This window comes from Sinocyclocheilus anshuiensis, unplaced genomic scaffold (genome assembly GCF_001515605.1).
Source record: "Sinocyclocheilus anshuiensis isolate Anshui unplaced genomic scaffold, SAMN03320099.WGS_v1.1 scaffold1396, whole genome shotgun sequence".
NCBI lineage: Eukaryota > Metazoa > Chordata > Actinopteri > Cypriniformes > Cyprinidae > Sinocyclocheilus > Sinocyclocheilus anshuiensis.
In genome coordinates, this window is record NW_015544208.1 from 34,863 (window position 1) to 48,602 (window position 13,740).

General features: G+C 38.1%; 2 protein-coding genes across 4 annotated transcripts in view; both read right to left on the minus strand.

The window, feature by feature from the left end:
- The window catches only part of LOC107697048 (adenylyl cyclase-associated protein 1-like), a 10,310-nt gene extending 3,364 nt beyond the window's left edge, over positions 1-6,946 (minus strand). The window contains exons 1-8 of the mRNA XM_016497681.1: positions 6,793-6,946; positions 4,076-4,183; positions 3,517-3,617; positions 3,343-3,420; positions 2,596-2,739; positions 1,079-1,164; positions 878-983; positions 633-792 (exon numbers count right to left, since the gene is read on the minus strand). Coding sequence (XP_016353167.1) covers positions 633-792; positions 878-983; positions 1,079-1,164; positions 2,596-2,739; positions 3,343-3,420; positions 3,517-3,617; positions 4,076-4,181 — 781 coding nt within the window. The 5' untranslated portion in view covers positions 4,182-4,183; positions 6,793-6,946. The remainder of the gene's footprint in view (positions 1-632; positions 793-877; positions 984-1,078; positions 1,165-2,595; positions 2,740-3,342; positions 3,421-3,516; positions 3,618-4,075; positions 4,184-6,792) is intronic.
- A 995-nt stretch (positions 6,947-7,941) lies between these two features.
- LOC107697050 (dyslexia-associated protein KIAA0319-like protein) overlaps positions 7,942-13,740 on the minus strand; it is a 17,174-nt gene continuing 11,375 nt past the window's right edge. For 2 of the 3 annotated variants that reach the window (XM_016497683.1, XM_016497685.1), the window contains exons 14-22: positions 12,453-12,601; positions 12,145-12,296; positions 11,811-11,949; positions 10,950-11,109; positions 10,564-10,706; positions 10,350-10,472; positions 10,160-10,250; positions 9,977-10,065; positions 7,942-9,302 (exon numbers count right to left, since the gene is read on the minus strand). In XM_016497683.1, the coding sequence (XP_016353169.1) occupies positions 9,106-9,302; positions 9,977-10,065; positions 10,160-10,250; positions 10,350-10,472; positions 10,564-10,706; positions 10,950-11,109; positions 11,811-11,949; positions 12,145-12,296; positions 12,453-12,601 (1,243 nt within the window). In that variant the 3' untranslated portion in view covers positions 7,942-9,105. Of the gene's footprint in view, positions 9,303-9,976; positions 10,070-10,159; positions 10,251-10,349; positions 10,473-10,563; positions 10,707-10,949; positions 11,110-11,810; positions 11,950-12,144; positions 12,297-12,452; positions 12,602-13,740 lie in introns of all 3 variants that reach the window. The other variant, XM_016497684.1, reaches the window with a different exon arrangement.

Here is a 13,740-nt window from a genome sequence, read left to right on the forward strand (position 1 = left end):
AAAATTAAAGGAAAAAAAAAAAAAAAAAACAGTTGTTCCAACAACAACATCATCATCATTTCTCATTTTTAGTTTAACTTCATGTACTAAAATAAGTAAAACTGTAAGTAACACAACAAAATTAATAAAACTAATTAAAATTATAAAATAAACTGAAAATATAAGAATAAAAACTGGTTCAAAATATTAAAAACCACAACATCGCAATGATACTAAAATAACACTGTTATTATGGCTATTTAATTAATTATTTATTTATTTATTTAAATAATTATTATTATTATTTAAAAAATAAAAGACAAATGAGACACCCTATAAACCACAAGTATCACCACAAGTAAAAGCACTAACTGTGCCCTTTTTTATCATGAAGGCTGCATTGATCTTTATAAATATATACACACACTGATGCTCCCATTACAGCACATCAAGTGAAACAATCTGCATCATTTCCAATTAATCAAAAGGACTGTTTAATGTTTTAGCAATGAACCTTCCATTTAAAAAGCAATAAAAGTGTCACTGAATGTTTTGTGCACTGTAGGCTCTACTGGACACATTTTAAACCTATTTTCCCAAACAACATCTTATCTGTTTGTAGTACTACATCAAGTTAGGGATCCATTTAATACCTTTAGTAATATCAGCTCCCTTGTTGATGGAGGCAAAGAGAGCATTGTGATTGGTTGCTCCAGAGTCTCCACCTGATGATTTGCCCAAGTCCATGGGGGGTGGAGGAGGACCTGGGGGAGGTGGGGCTGGTGCACCTCTAGAGGCTGAAGCCACCGGACCCTGTGAAACCAAAATGCTTAAATATTTGGGAAATGTATTTATAGAAGCATGTGGGACAAACCGAACACACATGAATGTGACTCACAGTCTGGCTCCAGCTCAGTCCAGTCGTGTGGTGCTGCTTGACGTAGGCCTGCAGCTCGGTCCAAATGGACACATAGGCATTGACCCATTCCACATGCATCTTATCTCTAAAAATAAGACAATAAGGCAGATGGGAAAATGACTGATATGCCATTTTGCTGGCGTATAGACAAGCTGCTTTCTATCGCAGACAGACACATACTTTTCCTTGTAATCCTTGAGCACACGGTTTGTGTAAAACATGGCAGCATCCTGCATCTCCTTCACATAGGGGCCTGGCTTTGGTGCCTAACACATTTCGAAAGAAAAAGATTATATGTTTACTGAAAGAAATGAATGAACATTCCAAATACGCACTGATTATGACTTTTGTTTCTTGTGCATATACTGTGGGGTTCAAAAGTCTGATGAGAAGGTTTTATGAGCATTTAGGCACCAACGTTGTTTGCTTAATGAAAAAAATGTTTTGTTAAAATGTTGCTTTGATTATCATAAGGGCTGGTGCTTTAAAATCAGCCTACATCCATCCAATCAGTATGAGATTACTTGTGCTTCTACTTTCTAGTTTATTAATAATTAGGGGTGCTCCGATTGATCGGCTACCAATCACTATCGGCCGATAATCGTGTTGGGATGTTTGATCGGTGGTCTCTAAAAAGGCAGATCTCCAAAAACCGATCTCAAGCTGATGACGCTGCCGTGAGAAGGTTTGGCACGACATGCAGCGGCACCGTCTCAGTCTCTGTCCGGCGCGGGTGAAATCATTATAATGCTGAAGGTGAGGTACTCACCTGCATATTTCTTCATTAGATAACTTATAAAGTAATTTGAAAACCTCGTTTGAGACGTAATTTCACAAACAGCGTGAGTGAATCACCGCGCGCACTCTCTCTCTCAAAATACGCAAATGGCTTCAAATCACCACATCGCGTCTGTCTATAAGCGAGCTGCACAGTTGACACAGGAATTGTCACTTGCACAATCGATGCAGTGTCACATCGTCACTAAAGTTTATAAATTGCATTTCTTTTTCATTCAGCGCCCGCACGCTTTCCTGGAGACCGTGTGCTCATGCACACTCGCAGCACACACACATAATGCCAAGTTCACATTATTCCGTTTGCAGTGCATACGCGGTGCGTATTTTTTCCGCGCTCATGTTAACGGATTAAAGCGTTCACTGCACACAGCTGCGGTCCGGCAGTGCGTTCAGGAGCGGTGCGTCTGCAGCAGAGCAGAGATCGTTTCCGCAAAACCCTGATCGGAGCACCCCTATTAATAATTGTTAATTAATAATGTTATTTATATAACTATTTTTTCCATTACAAATTATATTAATTTGCATGAAACAATTAGTAAACTATATATTTTTATTAATTAATTGATTAAAAGTATTAATCAATCAGTGACCTAGAAATAGAGCACAATCATAAATATTTCTTATTGTACATCTTAACATTTCTTTGTAATGTGGTCTGAGACTTCAATCCCACGCATGCATCCCTAAAAAAAAAACATATGAAAAGTATGTCAGTTTAACCCAGATATTTTTAAATGTAGGGAAATTCTCACACTTGAGAATGAGGAAACTGATTGGTTAGAGTACACTTCCCAAATATAAAGTCCCATTATTGATTTAATCTCAGACAGAAACAACACGCAACTACAAAAACTGCAACACTCAGTGCTGACAATCCTAGGCTCCACCCTCCGCCTTACCATGGCAACCCAGCCGAGGGCGGGAACGCTCTCGCTGACAGCAGAGAGGTGGTTGAAGAGAGGAGAGGAGCGGTTCTTCTCACGGAACGCCTGCACCTCCTGGATCACTTTAGACATGGGGGCCAGCAGAGAGGTCAGGACAGACTATATAACAGAGAAAAAGAGAAACTGAGAAATGAGATTAAAGATACATGAGTTAAAGATACACTACCTTTCAAAATACTACCTTTTTTGTAAGAAATTAATACTTATTACGCAAGGATGCATTAATTTGATCAAAAGTGACAGTACATTTACTTTATAATACTTTATTTATTTGTACTTATTTACTTTATAATAAAGACTTCAATTAACTGAACTTTCTATTCAAATCTGGAAAAAAGTATCACTGTCTCCACTAAAATATTAAGCAGCACATCAGTTGTTTTCAACATCGATTAGAAATGTTTTTTGAGTAGCAAATCAGCATATTAGAATGATTTCAGAAGGGTCATGTGACACTGAAGATTGGAGTAATGACTGCTGAAGATTCAGTTTCGCCATTACTTTTTAAAAATATATTAAAATAGAAAACTAATTTTCAATTGTAATAATTTTTCACAATATTACTGTTTTTAATGTCTTTTTGTTACACAATATGTAGCCTTGTTGAGCATAAGAGACTTTGAAAAACATTAATTTTGAAATGGTACTGCAGTAGCGAGTCTTGTTCTAACATTCAACATAATATGGTGCAGGGACACTTACATCAGAAGGTTTCTGAGAGTTGGAGGCAGTGACCAGAAGCTGTCTTTGCAAGGAAAAGGCCTGCTTCATCAACTCAGCCTATGACACAAAACAAAGGATAAGACACATCGAGTGGAGTCTTTATCAATACGTGCCAGGGTTCAGGAGCTATAATGACATCGCTGCATTACGCACATGCTTCTGGACGTCACCCCCTATCTTCTGACTGAGGGCAGTGTACTGAGCCACAGGGCCAGAGAGCAAGTTGTCATAGGCTTCAACATACACCGAAACCACTGAAGAGAAGAGAAACAAGAGCAGAATTATACCATGTCCTAAACAGACACAATACAACATTTCCAGAAACCATCCGCAAGCATGGTCCAATGGCAGAGTTTCACCATGCACTTACTTAGGAGTTCTAAAAAGATAGTAATTTACAGGACTAAGCCAAAAGAAATCCCACTCATAATTATGATAACAATGTTTGGCAAGTCTATAGGCTTTTTAGTCCATGTCAATGTTCAAATGGTTAGTAAGAGTACAGTAATATAATAATTATATTAATATAATTCCATTACTGAGTTCTATTACTTGAACTCAAGTAATAGTTCATGCATCTTCAAAAAACTGCATGATTTGAGGGGAGACAATTTACACAGCAAAGCTTAAATCTTCAAATTGCTAACTCCCCTTTTGCACTATGCACTGCTAATTATTGTCAGATATATCTGGTATGCATTTTTCTTAATACCTCCAGTTGCAGCAGCAGGGCCGCCTCCACCCCCAGAACTGGACATGGCCTCCAGACGGCCCACAGCCACCTCTAGACGCTGCACTAGACCAGCCAGCTCTGCCATGCCTGATTGGTGAGAAAAAGAGAGAGTGGGACAGCTCAAAGATTACAGAAAGAAACAACAAGGTTGTACAGAAATCACTGTAATCAGATGTGATTGTGAGCTTGTGGTTGATTGTTAGTAAGTTTTTTTTATTTTTATTTTTTTTTAAGCGAACTAAATGATTGGACAAGTCTAGCATATGTCATCAGAGAGAAAATAGACAGGGTGAATTTTATTTTTATGCCAACTTTAAAGGGTATTATTGTATTCCGACTTATTTGACTTATTCTACAACTCCTCATTCATGGTAAAATTAATGACGAGAGCAACAGCGGAAGTGTGCATAAAAAGTCAACAGATGGAAAACATGCATGCTCAATGTGCAGAGCCTGAAGAGAATGCAGGACATGCCATAACATGTTGTCCCACAAAAATGCTACAAGAAAAAAAAATGTGCCAAACCTCTAAAAATACAAAAAGAGGAAGTAAGATCTTGTTTGCCTTCTCTGTGCAACTTTCAAAGGGCAGGTCCGTCTTTACTGCCCCTTCACATGCACGCACACTAAACAGGTAGCATTACGTAACAGAAACCTGATACTGACTCACTCCTCCTTTCACCTGAATGGCTCTTCTGGGAAATGTACAGGTATCCATGTGAGCACGTAATCACCTGCCTTTAATGAGAGCTTGCACGAGAGAAAAATCCCACTTATTTGTAACTCCTTCAGGAATCACAAATTTCCCAAGACTGCATTATAACGATAGTAGAAAACTATTAACAGTGAAGTTCATGTCAGATACATAAAATTGCACTAGTTTTGATAAAATGTGAAAGATTGAGTAAGATAGTTAACAATACTTTTATAAAAAATAATAACGGGTTCCTCTGTGACCACAAGCAGCTGTGGCTGTTGTTTTCAAATGTTCAGGCAACTGGAATGAACAAAACATTTGATCACACAGGAATAAAATCACAGAAGCACATTCACCTTTGAGGAAACAAAAACACATGAGCAAATGAAACTTTAGTTTTTTCCAAATATAATAAAGAGCAGACTGGAGTCAAACTAGATTCTAATTTCTCTCCTCCCCTTTTTTCACATTATAAGAAAATATTCACATTCAAATTAGAGTAGTCAAACTGCCTTGCCTCAGGTAAATTATTTTAGGGAGGCAACAACTATTGAAGAAACAGCCACCTACAGATGTATGAAAATCAATAAGATGATCTGAACTGCTTATCATTTGGGTTTAAAATAAACTTTCACTCACCAGCCAATTTGGCTACTAAATGTTAAAGTTTCTAGTCAAAACTAATATAGAAGCCAGATTATCAAAATCACTGCTAAGATTTAAGCAAACTCTTTATTAAAGCTGATTCTGAATCAGTCAATGGCTGAATGAGTCACTCTGTGTTTACGAATACCATAAAGATGAACTAAAATATAAATAAAAACAAAATTCTCATTGTAATTTTAAATGCGTTTTAAAGACATGGCCCTTCTTGTACTGTGTGCGACCCTCTTTGCGCATTATTTTTCTAATGTTGGAGGACATAATTTATGAATAACCTAAACTTTCTTGTGAGTTGATGTGCTGAATTTCATCCACATTTAATGTGTTAGTGGGTGTTCATTTCAAACCCAGATTAAGCTTCTGTGCTTCAGTATAGCAGCACTGCATTAACACTTGCTCTAAATTCTGCAGGTAACACCCTAAAGATAAACATAGCAAAACAAGACAAGAAAACTACAGTACATTCAGGCGTAACATTGAAACGTCAAGCATAAGGGTGCAAGCTGTGCTTCTGTACATAAAAACAGGTCATTTATGCTTCAGGACTAGTAAAACTAGGCCATATCACATCCATTCTCAGCATAGCGCAGGGTGAGATGTGCCATATTCATTAAACATACATGCACACATACACGACAGTACCAATAGTCCAATGGCTTTCTTGACAAGCAATCAAGCCATTCATAGGATTGCAATAGGATATGTAACAATGTAGCAATCGTTCAGATTTCCTGCACTTTATGCACGCCCCACTTCCTTCATTTGCGCTGTACCGATTCTCAGTATTCTTTTGAGTCGGATCTTTTCAGTGAATCACTTGAACCGATTCACAAGACTTTGAAAAAATTCTACAAATAAACGTACTGGAAATATGTCTACGACTTGATTGCACGAGAGTCTTATAAACACGCAAGCGAAACAGAGCTATTTTCAATAAAAGCATTTTATTAAAACATGCGATTACGTAATAATGATGCAAAATAATCATAATTTTCGAATCGGTTCTTTAAAATTAACTGCTCAAAAGAACCAATTCGCAGAATCGAATCAGACTTCCCATCACTGGGCGCTGAGCTCTGCAAGATCAGGAACTTTTCCCACCCACGCATTACACTGCTGTTATGAATTCCACATACATGCAGTTGTATGATAAAACACGTTTTATTCATAAGGCCTAATGCCACTGTGAGGATTAATCGCTTTTGGCAATATTATGCGCGAGCGATGTCTGTTTCAGTTGTCATGATTTGCGCTGAGACGCTGTATCTAGAAAAGATTTCGCCGGCAAGTCGCTTAACACAGATATCTAACAATGCTTTCGGCCTTTTCTCCTTACCGTCACCGTCTGAGAAATGTTACAGTAGTCCTGGCTTTAGTCTCTGATGTTGAATAGTTGTATTTCGGGCTCCCCGTCTGCGTTGTCTTCCTGTATGAGCGTATTGAAGTTCCCAGCTGTCACCGCGCGCCGTTTCCGCCCAAACTCCACCAACTGCTCCACTTCCTTATAAGGACAAAGGAGAGAGAGAGAGAACGGGTGTGTGATAAAGTGATGAAAAAGAGAGAAGCAGGAACAGGAAGACTCGAGACTGAGTATGAATATGTGTTTGTTTATTATTATAATTATGAGTTGAGTCAGTCTAGGTGATTAGATGTAATATTCATAGAACAAATTCCCCTATTCTACCATGTAAGAAATGTGACATAATTATGTAATAATAGTGAGTGTTTGTTTTCTTAGTTTTACTTATTGTTCACTTGCAGTTTTGAAGTCTTGGCCAACAATCTTTTTAGAGCCGGAGGGGAAGAGAAATCTGGGATTCAGCACAGATGCTTGTTGGCCAAACAGTCAGGAAGTGTGAATGCCACAATTTTGATCTGTTCGAACAGTGCATGGAATCACAAGTGCCTGCTTTCACTGGCTAGTAATAAATGAACAGTTTTCAAAAGTTGGTCAGTGTGCTTTAAGACAGGCCATTTCAGACTAATTTTCAAAATGTTAACGCATTTTTAGTAACTTGATTTGATGGTGCCCTTGTTATGCATGTTACATGTACTTTCTATTGTACAAAAATGCAAAATTACAAACATTGTATATTACACTTTAAAAAGGACAGCCTAATATAAAGTGTAACCTATTTTCCTCATTATGTTACACTATGAACAATGAAATAGGTTACATCAAAATGAAAATACTGTAAATAAATAACTGCACTTGGTTTCCTTTTTTTCTGCAGATGACAAATTGTGTGCTCATCCACTTAGATCACAGTAATTAAAAATAAAAACATAGGCAGATGGAATCTAATTTGGTCTCAGATGAGTTTAAGCTCCATTTAAAGCAGTAAACGCAGTTTGGTTCTTGCTTTTCTAAACACTGCCCTTTAAGGTAAGGTTTACAAAAATTGTGTACAATCATAAGAGGCTTTGGTGAAAGTCCTAAAATTCTGAACAGAAATCATGTACAACAAAACAAAATACAGCTGTAAATATATATATTTTTTATTTACTCCAGTTATTAGAACAAATCACATGAAACGGAATTCTTCACTAAAAACAGCAACAAAAAAGTATGGTTTAAAAAAAATATGTGCAAGACTCAAAGACGTGAGGAAAAAAACAAAACAAATCGCACACATTGTCTAGATAACATTCAGCTCTTTCATAACAAACCATCAGGGAACACTGTAACTGAAGCGTCTTGTCTCAAATGGCTGAGCTGAAATTACTTTAAAACTGAGGGATGATTTCTGATGAATCAACAATCCAAAAAAAAAAAAAAAGAGTAAAATGCAATACTAACGCAAACCAAACCAAGTGGAACAAAAACATGACTTATTAACTAGTGGCCAATTCCAGTTCGAGTAAGCCAGCCAGACCCTATCCTGTCATATTCATTCACAAAATCAGGGGGGTAAGCAACTGACCCCAGTGCAACATCCAATGCATTTTCCAGTGTACGATACCCCTCCTTAAACCCCTGACAAACATGGCTATTTATGCTGCAGACGTCACTTTTGCTGGTGTTTAAAGGGGCAAAAACGCACCTTTGACATTCAGCCACGCAAGACCGCAGAGTAGCACACGCACATCTCAATTTAATACATGCAAACCATAAAAATGAACGAAGGAAGCAAAATCTTGCCTTCTCATGCAGTCATACCACATGGCATTATTGGGTAAAGTAAAAATATACAAATTAATAGACATGCCAGGCAGTGTTTGGATGTGACAGGCTGCCTGTCATATAAGGAAGCTTGGTAGAAAGGGGACAGTGAGGCAGGCTCAGTTATCCGTGGTGAGATGTGACATTCTGGTGGGGAAAAGTTTCTCAGAGAGCTACTTTGAAATGCCCAACCCTTTCCAGGTTCTGCTGGCACATATATCACTTATCTTTCTCTGCAGTAAAGCAGGTACATTCTCATTGTCTTTTTGAGGTGCATGGCTCTACAGCTTTGTCTTTTTCCACCATTCAGGTTTAAATGCATTTTCATTTTGGCTCAGACTGGGCTGCGATTGAGCCCAGGGATGCAGGTGCAGAGGTCATCATTCATGACGTCCTGCAGGTCCCTCCTGAATTAAAGTCATGACACGTGTCGTGGATGAGGGGTGAACAGTGCGTTGGTGCGATACGAGAGGTTTGGTTTGTGTGCTAAAGCAGCTCCTCTCTTTGTTTTTTAGGTTTATGAGGACCTTGGCCGTTACGCAGAGATCCGTTTTGGGGTGGCAGGAGTTTTCCACGCTCTCGATCAGACCAGGGGATTCCTGCCTGACCATCATCGCTTTCCAGATCAGAATCAGAGTGCATGAGTGCAGAAGATGTGGGAGCAGGAACTGGCTTCAAGCGACCTGGAGGAATAAGACAGGGATAGGAGGAAGTATCTTTGCGATGGAGAATGTACAGTATCATATACAGTAGTAAAATAATGATACAAAAAAACTATAACAAAATATATTTATAATTTATTATTAATAATGATTTAATTTTAAGCCACTTTTTTTTTTTTACACAACTGTTCAAAGGTTTGGAGCTAGTAAGAAGTTTCTTATCAAGGCTGCATTTATTTGATCAACAATGCAGTAAAACAGTAATATTGTGAAACAGTAATACAATTTAAAATAACTGTTTTATATTTTAATATATTTTAAAATGTAATTTATTCCTGTGATGGCAAGCTGAAGTCTTCAGTGACACATCATCCTTCAGAAATCATTATCATCAATATTGGAAGCAGTTGTGCTGCTTAATATTTATGTGGAAAGCGTAATACATATTGTTTTGTCAGGATTTTTTGATAAATAGAAAGTCAAAAAGAATATCAGCATTTATTTTAAATGACAATATTTTGTAACAATCTAAAAGTCTTTACTATCACTTTTTATTAATTTAATGCATCCTTGCTGAACAAAAGTATTCATTTCTTTCAATGAATTACATTTCTTGTAATTAAATAAAATATTGTTCAGCAACTGACATCCCTAAAAGGATAACATAATTATCTTCAAATGGATCATTTTTTTACCAGGTCTTGGTAACTGCAATTCCAGAGACTCCTGATCATCCCCCTCCAGCATTTTATAGCGACTCTTTCGTCTTACTTTGCTTTTCCGTCTGCTCAAGACATCATGCACAGTTTTAATAAACAATAAACCTTGAATTAAAAAAATATGATAAATAAACAGATTATCATCCGTCTAACTCTTACTTTCGACAACAGCACACGATACCCCATATTACAGTCGCGATAGCAACCACGATCATGAACGATGCTATCGTCACATATAATACACTCCATTCTGAAAGAAACACTCAACAACATAAACAGACCTTCAAACCTCATGTGAACCAACTTAAAACAGCTTCCCTCCACAATGTTTTGCTTAGTGTATCCTCACCACAATTGCTCTCAGCATCCCAAAAATAAGTATTGAATAAATTCTCCATCCAGAACGGGTGGCACACACAACGTCTGGTGAAGGAATCACATTCCCCGTGACTGGAGCAGTTCAGCTGGCAGACTGGGGAAAGATCAGATAGTCAATAAAATACCAGCGCTGGGCACTGCTACATTACAAACATGAGTTAATGAAGCATTTAATGAATACTCACTAACGGTGTCCACTCGCCGAGCCCTAAAGATAAGGAATTCATTTTTTTGCTTGCGAAATTTGTTGCGTAGTTCCATAGCAACACTATGGCCGGTCAATGGAGGTCGTCCAGGACCTCCAGATACCAGAAATACCAAGCGAGTGCTGTAAAAGTAAGTAATATCATCCCATATATGTAAAATATGTTTAAAACTGGAGTATGATTTTAAACATTTATTTCAAAACTAATGTTCCATTTATTTATATGAACCTATGCATGAGTATTGTAAAATGAGAAATTCTTCAGTATTTTCTTTTCAGTGCCGTAAAGCAATTTAATCAGATCAGTGGAGGTGGGCATTAAGTTTAGCACTGTCTATGAAGCCTAGCGTGTAAAGCTGGACTGACCTATGCTCATTGAAGGTGCTAATCTCTCGCACAGAGATGTCACTGTCCAGGACACCCAGCAGGACGCCAACCTGTCTGATGAGCATATCCTTCTGTCTGCGGGACACCTGAGCCACAGCAACTTCCAGGATCAGCTCCACCAATTCTCGCTCGTAAACATCTGAGGAACAACAAGAAATTCATATTAAATGGTATTACTTTGATTTATTTATTATGGCCTCCTTTAGCTTAGGAAAAGCTAGTCATAGTACCAGAATTTCAGTAAGTGATAGCGATGCCAGTGAATTACCACAATTCACTATCACAGCCAAAACCGATTTGAACACTATTGATCACACTCTTTTATTTTAATAATTATTACATTAAAACAATGACATGTAGCCTTCAAGTATTAATCAATAAAGTAAACAGTGGTTGCTTAAATGTTTTTCAAAAATTAACATTGAAGTAAACATTCATATTCTTTAGGTATCTAATAGTTATGTCTGACTCGTGAACAAATTGACTGTTTGAGTCAGTTCTTTTGAATGAATCATTATTCTGACCAGTTCTTGTATTAACTGCTCACCGACTGATTGTCTTTTTATTTATTTATTTATTTATTTTTTGACTGAACTTGACTACATGAAATTACAACACTGTTATGAATAAAACCTTTTAAAATAATAATAAAAAATAAACTAAAACAGCAATATATGAATAAACAGAGCTTTATGATGATGAAGTTTTAAAGCATTTAAAGCAACACTGTAAAGTACCAGTACTTTACATATCACAGGCTTAGCAGCATACTGAAAAATTTTAATGCAATTTTATTAAAAATATTCATTTTATGTAATTATCTTTTACAAGCATACTGACCTGGTCGAACCTCTACAGTGCCTCTATCAGTACTGGTCTTTCCCTTACTGTCAGTTACAGTCAGAGTGAAAGTGTACTTCCCTTCCACCAGATTACCAAGAAAAAGCACTGCCTGATGGTCAGAGTTATTCAGGATATCCTGGAAGAGAAAAAAGTCCCAATCACTGTGGTCCTGATATAGGACTCCACTTTCAGGTGGAGTTACCATACCTTTAAGGAACAAACTCAAAGAAACTACACCAAAGTGTGACTGAATATTCAATGGAGTCATGAATGTCATTTGAATGTATGGAGCACGGCTCGTATGAATTTCACTCTACTGAACAGTACTGACCCCTGCAGCCGGGCTGCTGTCTTCACGGGTCCAGAGGTAGCTGATGCTGCCCTTATCATCTGATGATCGAGAACCGTCCAGAAATGCTGTACGGATGGGAAGAGTGATCGGAGGACTGGACAGCACTTTGGCAACTGGTGGCTGATCATCCTCTGATTTAAAAAAAGGCAAACTATATCTATTACAGACAGACAGACAACCACAGAACAGGTTGATGGTGGACTTGCCCAAACTTCATGAACAAGTCTTCTAACAAAGCCTACTAACACCCACATAAAACCTTCCTGGATTTAATTAAGGACACATACCTTCTCTGACAATGACAGAGACTGTGTCAGAATTCTCCAGCATCCTTTCATCTGTCACTGTCAATGTGAAAATGTACTCGCCCTCCTTCAGACCGGTCACCACAGCAACTGCAGTGTCTGCATTATCAATTTTCACCCCTTCTGGGCCCCTGTAACACAATCCAAAAATAAAACCACGAGTCTACAGTTAAAGTATTACATTATGCCTTCTACACACTGCACGATTTTAGCAATCCTATAAGATCACTGCATGTCACATTGTGCGACATGGATCTAATAAACTTGGGTACGACATGCATGTAGACTGTACGATGATGACACCTATAGACTCGTATGCTACGACGCACATTTCTATAGAAGAATAAAACGTCTTCAGCATGTGCTAGTGGTTTAAAAAAAACAAAAAAAAACAAACAAGAGCATGATGAATCACACTTTGGCAGCTGTAGTTTTTATGTGTGCTGAAAAAAAATTGGAAGCGGCGAAAGAGATAAGCAGTTTTATGTTTTAGCACCATGTCGTGAGGTTTTTTATGCCTTTTTATTTCGATAGGACAGTAGAGTGGTAACAGGAAAGCACTGGGTGGAGAGAGGGGCGCAGGATCGGCAAAGGACCTCGAGACAGGAATCGAACTCGGGTCGCCGTGAGCGCAGTTGTGCTGAATGGCGACGCACTAACCACGAGGCTATTGGCGCCGACTATGTCGCATTTTTATTGGCTGGTCAGTAAACGTGGGCTGTAGCAGCAAACACACTGCGATGATCATGCTGATTTTTTTGACACTGTCAGAAAATTAGCATAGGCTATCATTGGTCGCTAGACCGTGACAACGCCATCCTTTGAACCTTTCTCACTGTATGACATAGGACCACCATTTAGGAGCCACGATCACAGAAATTGCCACGATTGTTTCACAATGCCAATCTTTCATCTGGGATAGCCGAAAATCATGCAGTCTGTCTCGGGCAGTATTAAAGACATTTAAAGGGGTCATATGATGCTTTTTTAAAGATCATTATTTGGTGTATTTGGTGTAACAGAATATGTTGACATGCTTTAATGTTCAAAAAACACATTATTTTTTTTGGTCTTCTTGTAGGTCTTCTATGCCCCGCCTCTCTCAAACACTTCGTTTTCTACAAAGTCCCTCCTTCCGACAAGCGCAGTCTGCTCTGATTAGCCAGCTGACCCAGTGCATTGTGATTGGCCGAACACCGCAAGCACTCGTCGGAAATGTGCCCCTTACCATAATCGCGAGCTTCATCTTTCAAAATAAATGTAAAGACAG